This window comes from Notolepis coatsorum (assembly GCF_963971535.1).
Source record: "Notolepis coatsorum genome assembly, chromosome: 5".
NCBI lineage: Eukaryota > Metazoa > Chordata > Actinopteri > Aulopiformes > Paralepididae > Notolepis > Notolepis coatsorum.
Genome location: NC_140169.1, coordinates 133,416,870 through 133,426,954, shown reverse-complemented (window position 1 = coordinate 133,426,954; position 10,085 = coordinate 133,416,870). Strand labels below are relative to the sequence as shown.

The 10,085-nt window shown below is 48.8% G+C and overlaps 1 protein-coding gene across 1 annotated transcript; it reads right to left on the bottom strand.

Annotated features, from left to right (window-relative positions):
* Nucleotides 1–449: 449 nt before the first annotated feature.
* rd3 (retinal degeneration 3, GUCY2D regulator) lies at nt 450–7,172 on the bottom strand. The gene is made up of 2 exons (XM_084314517.1): nt 6,872–7,172; nt 450–1,193 (listed from the first exon to the last, which is right to left on the bottom strand). The coding sequence occupies exons 1-2, from the start codon at nt 7,162–7,164 to the stop codon at nt 827–829; spliced, it is 660 nt and encodes a 219-aa protein (XP_084170643.1). The 5' UTR covers nt 7,165–7,172; the 3' UTR covers nt 450–826.
* Nucleotides 7,173–10,085: the final 2,913 nt, after the last annotated feature.

The window sequence follows — 10,085 nt, the reverse complement described above, 5'->3', positions numbered from 1 at the left end:
CTGGGATCTGCTCCAAAGTCATTGAATGGCACTGACTTTATGGGTCGATTAAAATGTGTGCATGCTCGCTCTGGTTAAGGCCTGTTAAATACTGGAATTCTAAACCTCACTTGGATGTGAGTCTGTGAGAACTCACTATTTTATGTAGTGTCAGTGCCCCGTCGTCTGGTTCTCTCTCTGTTTCTAGCTTTAGCAGAGAGTGGTGCATGTTTGCAAATATAAATATTCATGAATATTAACCCTTTCACTGCCACCCGACAGAAGGTTAACCCTTTACTATCACACAACCGACGGCGATGCTCCATCATTAGCTCCGCGGATGATGGAGCATCGCCGTCGGTTGTGTGATAGTAAAGGGCTAACCTTCTGTATTGTCACAGTGAAAGGGTTAACCGGCTGCCGTGTGGCAGTGAAAGGGTTAACAATAAACTTTTGTTTTGGGGCACAGGGATAACGTGAATTCTTATAATGGGCGGGCCCCCTTTAAATGACAATAAAGAACAAAATATGTCCACACAAAAACAAGAGGTATTATATCGAGAGGTATTACCCAATCTCGTGCAGAAGTCAAAAAGTGATGTTGTTAAAGGCGGTATTGCAGAGGTACAGAAAATCGCCTGCTTCACTGTCTCTTATTGTTTGAGATTAAAATGGTAAGCCTTCTATAGTGGACGGATCGACTTGACAACCTCACACTGACAAAAAGGAGAGGTTTGGAGATGCCCGTTTGTTTCCATCCGTCTTGTACGAAGAACACTTGAGAGAAGATCCTGGAAGATCTACAGTGGATCCAGTCTCCTCACCGGATCCCACGGACGCCTCCAGGTCAGACCACCTTGCTGTTGTCGAGGCCTTTGTACCTGAAGTCAGGCACGCTGCGTGCCCTCTGGGCCGTCCCGTCTCTCTCCGTCCCCCTCTCCACGTCCTCCGAGACGGTCTTGAGCTCGCTCGCCGGCCCCGACTCGGCCGTGTCCGAGGTCAGGCCCACCGTGCTCCCGAAGGGGTTGATCTTGACGCGGGACCTGAAGGTGGTGAGGGACATGCTCATGGAGCGCCTGTTGTTCCACTGGCGGGAGAGCCGCTGCGCCTCCTCCTCCTCCCGCAGGCGGCCCAGGGTCTCCAGGAGGACCTCCCGGAACAGGCCGGACACCTCCTGCACCTCGGGCTCGTTTTCCTCCGAGACCTCCCGGAACCTGGACGCAGTGGGAAGACAAGTGAGCGCACATCGTCAGTTACTATTTAACTGACGGGAAATAGGATTATTTAATTTCCAGCCTATCCTGGAGGGAGGTTTCCTTATTATGTTTCATGAATGTAATTAAACAAGCAAGGGAACCTCTCTAGACTGCCATCGTATGCAGTGTGCCTGGAGGCTTGTGTAAGCTTGTCTAGCTGGGGCCTGGAGGCTTGTGTAAGTGTGTCTAGCTGGGGCCTGGAGGCTTGTGTAAGCTTGTCTAGCTGGGGCCTGGAGGCTTGTGTAAGCTTGTCTAGCTGGGGCCTGGAGGCTTGTGTAAGTGTATCTAGCTGGGGCCTGTAGGCTTGTGTAAGTGTGTAGCTGGGGCCTGGAGGCTTGTGTAAGCTTGTCTAGCTGGGGCCTGGAGGCTTGTGTAAGTGTATCTAGCTGGGGCCTGTAGGCTTGTGTAAGTGTGTAGCTGGGGCCTGGAGGCTTGTGTAAGCTTGTCTAGCTGGGGCCTGTAGGCTTGTGTAAGCTTGTCTAGCTGGGGCCTGTAGGCTTGTGTAAGCTTGTCTAGCTGGGGCCTGGAGGCTTGTGTAAGTGTGTCTAGCTGGGGCCTGGAGGCTTGTGTAAGTGTGTCTAGCTGGGGCCTGTAGGCTTGTGTAAGTGTGTCTAGCTGGGGCCTGTAGGCTTGTGTAAGTGTGTCTAGCTGGGGCCTGGAGGCTTGTGTAAGTGTGTCTAGCTGGGGCCTGGAGGCTTGTGTAAGCTTGTCTAGCTGGGGCCTGGAGGCTTGTGTAAGCTTGTCTAGCTGGGGCCTGTAGGCTTGTGTAAGTGTGTCTAGCTGGGGCCTGGAGGCTTGTGTAAGCTTGTCTAGCTGGGGCCTGGAGGCTTGTGTAAGTTTGTCTAGCTGGGGCCTGGAGGCTTGTGTAAGTGTGTCTAGCTGGGGCCTGGAGGCTTGTGTAAGTGTGTCTAGCTGGGGCCTGGAGGCTTGTGTAAGTGTGTCTAGCTGGGGCCTGGAGGCTTGTGTAAGTGTGTCTAGCTGGGGCCTGGAGGCTTGTGTAAGTGTGTCTAGCTGGGGCCTGTAGCACCTTTTTGAAGGAGAGAAAAACTGTGTCAAAAAGGGAAGAAAGCCCTGTGTGGGCTTCCAGCATGTGGAAGGTGAGCTCTGTCCTCACTGCACTGTAAAAAGGTATATCATTATTCTGATCCAAAATAGCTTATCAGGAGAGCTTGGTTGTGTTCCAATATCCATCATAGGACATTATTTGTATTTGTATTTTTTTTTTTTTTTATTAAAAAAGAAATTTGGAGCATTGACATTAGGTCATATTTCTGCGACATCGTTAGGAAACCTGAGGTCCTGGCTCATCAACGTCAGGTGGATAATGGTTGTCTGCTGATCAGCAGGCGCAGCACTGAGAGGCACTCCTGCCAACCACTGCTTAAACTCCTCCTTCCAACGAGGAGCTGCTTAGGCTTAACAAGCCTTTAAATAGAGGGCCGTTAGGGACCAGTCAATACCCTGTCGTCTTCTGAAGCTCCTCAATTTAAAAGCGAAGGTGAATGATGTAATTTCACGTCACTTTCTGTCGCACTCAGCTCAGCGCTTGGTGCTTCTAATTGGGGTGGGGGTTCCTGGGTCCCTATTAGCCCTCCCGGAGTAGAAAATGTGTGTGTGACTTGCAATTATGTTTTAGCACAGCACCACATCACCATGGCTTCAGGTAACACCTGGATATCACCTTTCTACAACAACCATTTAACCCTTTCACTACCACCACCAAAAGGTTAACCTTCTGTAGTGTGGTAGTGAAAGGTTAACCGTCTGTAGTGTGGTAGTGAAAGGTTAACCGTCTGTAGTGTGTTAGTGAAAGGTTAAAGTGGAAATGAAGCAGTGAGCAATGTGATCCTAGTTTGTTTGTTGTGTACCTTGTGTAAGACAGGGTTCTATAATCAAATGTGAAATCTATCTTATTTGTCTGAAAAATCAAATATAATATCCCTGTTTTCAACATGGGCGCCGCCATTTTGTTGCTGACGTCATGGCTGACGTCATGCCACTGGTTGGGTGTATACACTGCTGGTACACTGCCTATAGTGAATGGGTCAGTCAGTAAATAAAATGTTGCCTACAAAACAACGGGACCGCGGTGGTTCTGTTTGTATTGCTCCTGGCTGTTCAAACTAATTTTACCATGTGAGAGAGAGGAAAGTTGGTTAATTTCCACAAACTACCAGTGAAAAAAACAGTGTTGTTGGCATGTTGGCTCGGGCTGGCTGCACTCAGGCGGCGCGACCAGCCTGTTGGACAGGGAAGGAGGATCTGCAGAGAACACTTCATTGCCTCGGATTATGTTGTTGGGGTGGGATGTTTGTCCAGAAGACCACTAATCAGCTGAAGCCTGATGCGGTTCCCTCGGTCTTCGACAGACAGACCGGCGTTAGCTCTCGGGAGCGATCGCTAGCTAGTTGGCACCAGCCGGCGACCGGCGTTAGCAACCGGAGCGTCGCGGAGCATTCAGCCTGCTGGCTACCTAGACCCACTTCAACCAGCGTCGCGGAGCATTCAGCCTGCTGGCTACACAGCTTGTCGGTGTGCTGGAGCCTCTGCAAGCTAACGGTAGCTGGCTACACAGCTTGTCGGTGTGCTGGAGCCTCTGCAAGCTAACGGTAGCTGGCTACACAGCTTGTCGGTGTGCTGGAGCCTCTGCAAGCTAACGGTAGCTGGCTACACAGCTTGTCGGTGTGCTGGAGCCTCTGCAAGCTAACGGTAGCTGGCTACACAGCTTGTCGGTGTGCTGGAGCCTCTGCAAGCTAACGGTAGCTGGCTACACAGCTTGTCGGTGTGCTGGAGCCTCTGCAAGCTAACGGTAGCTGGCTACACAGCTTGTCGGTGTGCTGGAGCCTCTGCAAGCTAACGGTAGCTGGCTACACAGCTTGTCGGTGTGCTGGAGCCTCTGCAAGCTAACGGTAGCTGGCTCCAGGCTCCAGCACACCGACAAGCTGTTTAGCCAGCTACCGTTAGCTTGCAGAGGCTATTAGCACACCGACAAGCTGTGTAGCCAGCTACCGTTAGCTTGCAGAGGCTCCAGCACACCGACAAGCTGTGTAGCCAGCTACCGTTAGCTTGCAGAGGCTCCAGCACACCGACAAGCTGTGTAGCCAGCAGGCTGAATGCTCCGCGACGCTGGTTGAAGTGGGTCTAGGTAGCCAGCAGGCTGAATGCTCCGCGACGCTCCGGTTGCTAACGCCGGTCGCCGGCTGGTGCCAACTAGCTAGCGATCGCTCCCGAGAGCTAACGCCGGTCTGTCTGTCGAAGACCGAGGGAACCGCGTCCGGCTTCAGCTGATTAGTGGTCTTCTGGACAAACATCCCACCCCAACAACATAATACGAGGCAATGAAGTGTTCTCTGCAGATCCTCCTTCCCTGTCCAACAGGCTGGTCGCGCCACCTGAGTGCAGCCAGCCCGAGCCAACATGCCAACAACACTGTTTTTTTCACTGGTAGTTTGTGGAAATTAACCAACTTTCCTCTCTCTCACATGGTAAAATTAGTTTGAACAGCCAGGAGCAATACAAACAGAACCACCGCGGTCCCGTTGTTTTGTAGGCAACATTTTATTTACTGACTGACCCATTCACTATAGGCAGTGTACCAGCAGTGTATACACCCAACCAGTGGCATGACGTCAGCAACAAAATGGCCGCGCCCATAATGCTAAATGCTTCAGAAATGCACACAACAAATAGTTTTTTCTTAGAAACTGCTTATTTTTATAACGTGATTTCTTCTGTGGCTTATCTAAATACTAATGTGATGCTATGAATATGTATTTATCGCACTGCTTCATTTCCACTTTAACCTTCTGTAGTGTGGTAGTGAAAGGTTAACCGTCTGTAGTGTGGTAGTGAAAAGTTTACCTTCTGTAGTGTGGTAGTGAAAGGTTAACCTTATGTAGTGTGGTAGTGAAAGGTTAAACTGTAGTGTGGTAGTGAAAGGGTTAATCATAACTAAGGTGTCAATAGCAGTAGTTTTCCTAGATTTTTTTTTAAACAAGCTCATTTGCGCAGCTGATTAGAGGACAGAAGTGTCAGGTGTTGGAAAGTGAACTCTGCCTGCAGGTCAACGCCAGGTTAACCCTTTCACTACCACACTACAGAAGGTTAACCCTTTACTATCACACTACAGACAGTTAACCTTCTGTAGTGTGGTAGTGAAAGGGCTAACCCTTTGTCATGTGGCAGTGAAAGGGTTAACCTTCTGTATTGTCGCAGTGAAAGGGTTAACCATTTGGTAGTGAAAGGGTTAAGGCAGACATTCCTGACCTGGGGTCAGTTCCCCCGATATCAAAATGGTGTCCAGATAAAAAAAGAAAAATCCTAATCAAAGTGAAAGGACTGTAATTGTATCTCGTTGACATTTTGAATTCAAAACTACCAGTATTTGAACTGAACAGAAGGTGCTGTGAAAGCCAAATTGGCATAGACCAGATTACAACATCTGCTGGACTCCAGTTCTCCTTAGAAGAATCAAACATAGACAACATACTGGATGTGTAATCAGTAGGGGTGTAACGGCGCAAACAGACCAGTCGTGCACTCACGCACTCACGGGTTCCGTGCGAGATTGCGCGAGTGGCCTGGCACACCGAGTCCGACTTCAGAGCGGGCGAAAGTGCGCGGAGGAAGGCACATTTACATTGGAACAGCTGTAAATGCCTAGTCTATATGCGAAGTCAGTCCCCGCTTGAAGATGTTCTTAAATATTTCCAGTTCCAGTGTTCTATTGTCCATTTTGCATGTATAACCCGTTATTATCTCATTAATTAGAATGTTAGAATACATTTTAGAATGATGATCAGTGTGACTGTACTCCTGAAAAAGTATAGTAATATGGTTTATTTGTATTGGGAAAGATACAGACACATTAGCTGGTTGAACAACATCTATATGTGTGATAATAATGCAGATATTGAGTGTATTTCTGTGAAAATGCGGTGGCGCACGCCTCTGAATCCAACCAAAGCGAAAACGATCGCTTCCACCCCGCGAGTCGCGTGCCCGCTTGCGGCCAGTGGGCACAGCTACGTCCATTAACATGGGAGCGAAAGTGAAGTGCTGGTCGCCCGCCCGCCCGACTGTGTGTCAGGGCTGTGCCTGTAACGGTACACAGAAGCCACGGTTCGGTACGTACCTCGGTTTTTGCGGTCACGGTTCGGTATGAGTTCGGTAGGTACAACAGGAAAATAATATTTATAATAATTATTAGATATTTATTATAATTAAATATAATTATCTTTTATTAAGTTATACTTTAATGTCATTCTGTGTTCAGGCATCCACTGAGTAAATTAATTGCCTACTGCCCCGCCCCCACCGGTGTAAGCTTTTTAAGTTTCAGTTTCACTTCTAGAGTAGATTTTACTTCACGTGAAGCAGAGAAAGAAGACTCGTTCCGTTAGTGGTTAACATAACGTTGCATTCATTTGGTACACAGCGTGTACTGAAACGAAGGTCCAGTACTGAAACGGTTCGGTACGGATACATGTACCGTTACACCCCTAGTAATCAGTACAATGTGAACACGCACTTTTCACGCGTCCTTGGGGCGTCATAGGGACTTTCACCCGCCAAAGAAAGGCTAGGTGAAATCCCCTGTGGGTCGGGGGGGGGGGGGGGGGGCGGCGTCGCCTCACCTCAGTATGACAAGCCCACAGTTGGACGGTGGCACCCTGGAGCAGAGCTCCTCCAGGCCGAGCCTCTCTCCGGTGCTGACGGTGTGGGCGGCCCGCGGCGTGGACACCAGCCAGCTGTAGTCCACGCCGGTCTTGAGCCGTCGGTACTCGTTCTCCCGCTCTCGGTGCTGCCGCTCCGCCTCCTTCAGCTGCCAGCCCAGCTCCAGCATCAGGGTGTCCGTCACCACCTCGGCCGGGTCCCGCCGGGCGTTCCGGTAGTACGGCTCGTTCCAACTGAACCAGGAGGAGGCCATGGCCGCGTCGTCGTCGTCCCCCGACGCTCCGTGCTGCCCGGACAGGGAGGGAAAGAGGGAGGAAATTGCTGTATGTGACCCTGATTTTGACCGGATGGACATTTTAACCCTTTCACCGCCACACTACCAAAATGGTTAACCCTTTCACTGTGACAATACAGACGGTTAACCCTTTCACTGCCACGCGATAAAAAGGGCTAACCCTTTCACTACCACACTGCAGACGGTTAACCCTTTCACTACCACACACTACAGACGCTTAACCGTCTCTAGTGTTGGTAGTGAAAGGGTTAACCTTCTGCAGTGTGGTAGTGAAAGGGTTAAATGATATTGTGAGTTGGTGAGGCTGTACTAGATGGTTGCACTTGGTGTGCTAATTATACCGAGCCATTTGCGCTTTACAATTTGTTCCTCACATTTGACACATTCACTCACAGACGGCGGAGGCAACCATGCAAGGTGCTAACCTGCTCATCGGGAGCAGTTAGGGGTTAAGTGTCTTGCTCAAAGTTTCAAAGTAGCTATGACAAATCAAATCAACAAACCCTGTGGGGATGGAGGTGGTTCTGTATCTTAAAAAGAGGACAGCTTGAAAGCTTGGGAGACAGGTCAGGACAGGACAGATCAGGACAGGTCATGACAGGAGAGGACAGGACAGGAGAGGATGGGTCGGGTCAGGACATGTCAGGACAGGAGAGGACAGGACAGATCAAGACAGGACAGATCAGGACAGGTCAGGACAGGAGAGGACAGGACAGATCAGGACAGGTCAGGACAGGAGAGGACAGGACAGATCAAGACAGGACAGGACAGATCAGGACAGGACAGATCAGGACAGGAGAGGATGGGTCGGGTCAGGACATGTCAGGACAGGACAGATCAGGACAGGAGAGGATGGGTCGGGTCAGGACATGTCAGGACAGGAGAGGACAGGACAGGACAGATCAGGACAGGAGAGGATGGGTCGGGTCAGGACATGTCAGGACAGGAGAGGACAGGACAGGACAGATCAAGACAGGACATGTCAGGACAGGAGAGGACAGGACAGATCAAGACAGGACAGTTCAGGACAGATCAGGACAGGTCAGGACGGGTCAGGACAGGTCAGATCAAGACAGGACAGGACAGATCAGGACAGGTCAGGACAGGTCAGGACGGGTCAGGATGTAATAAAACCCTCTCCTCTCACAGATGCGAGGTACAGAAGGTCTCTTTATTTCTTTAGCTCCAGCTCCTCAGCTACATCTCATAGTGTGTTCTTCATTCTTTATTCATATAAATATATTCCCAAAATAAACCCAGTGTTTATACCCTACAACAGACCCATCTGCTCAACAAGTGTCACTTTCACTCCCAGAGATATTAGTCTTCTCTGCTCTTGCGGGAGAAAATCCCCAAATAATTGAGCTCACATTTTAAAGACATCATTCAATTCACATCAGAGGATAGAACTGATTTAAGTTTATTTTCAAAAGTGAATCTACTGTAAATGCAGCAGAGGTTTCTACTCTACTCTCTAAATCTACTGTGTCTAATGTAGTGTTACTCAGTAACTCAGTTACACACACACACACACTTGCACGTGGGTTCGGACTCGGAGCAGGTTCATAGGCACTGTTTTAATAGTTTCAAAGTAGCTATGACAAATCAAATCAACAAACCCTGTGGGGATGGAGGTGGTTCTGTATCTTAAAAAGAGGACAGTTTGAAAGCTGTACAGTACAGGACAGGAGAGGACAGGACATGTCAGGACATGACAGGACAGGTCAGGAGAGGACAGGTCAGGAGAGGACAGGAGAGGACAGGACAGGTCAGGACAGGACAGGTCAGGACAGGAGAGGTCAGGACAGGACAGGACAGGAGAGGCCAGGACAGGTCAGGACAGGTCAGGAGAGGACAGGACAGATCAGGGCAGGACAGGACAGATCAGGGCAGGACAGGAGAGGACAGGTCAGGACAGGTCAGGACAGGTCAGGACAGGTCAGGAGAGGACAGGACAGATCAGGACAGGACAGGTCAGGACAGATCAGGACAGGACAGATCAGGAGAGGACAGGACAGGATGTAATAAAACCCTCTCCTCTCACAGATGTGAGGTACGGAAGGTCTCTTTATTTCTTTAGCTCCAGCTCCTCAGCTACATCACATAGTGTGTTCTTCATTCTTTATTCATATAAATATATTCCCAAAGGAAACCCAGTGTTTATACCCTACAGACCCATCTGCTCAACAAGTGTCACTTTCACTCCCAGAGATATTAGTCTTCTCTGCTCTTGCGGGAGAAAATCTCACATTTTAAAGACACCATTGAATTCACATCAGAGGATAGAACTGATTTGAGATGATTATTTACGTATAACAGGTATAGACTTATTTTGTAATTACTTCGTAATGTCACATAAAATATTGGCTACAAAAAGAAAAAACAAGCTAGTGTAAATATGATTTCAGATCATCAGTTAAATCTACTGTGTCTAATGTTTAATAGTGTTACTCAGTAACTCAGTTACACACACACACACACACACACACACTTGCACGTGGGTTCGGAGCAGTAGATTAAGAGTGTCTTTGAATGGATGGGCATACGCCACAGGAAGACAAACCAAGACATGGCACAAGCCCCGACCTTGTGGTTAGATGAGACACATGTATAGCGGCGTTTAAACTTAGACGCCTCCTACAATTTAACCGACACGTTGCTAGTGATAAATCCTTGTCCATAGATGTGAAACGCTCACTCTTTGAAATCCTTCCTGGATGTCTTATCTGGTTTACAGTACGATTCCTTGATGTGTAATGTCAGTTATATTCAATGTGTCGATGTTAATCACAGTGAATACCTTGGTTTCAAATTAATTGATTCATAAAAAAATGTATGTATGAATTCATACATTAATTTTGTCACTTGCATCTCTCTCT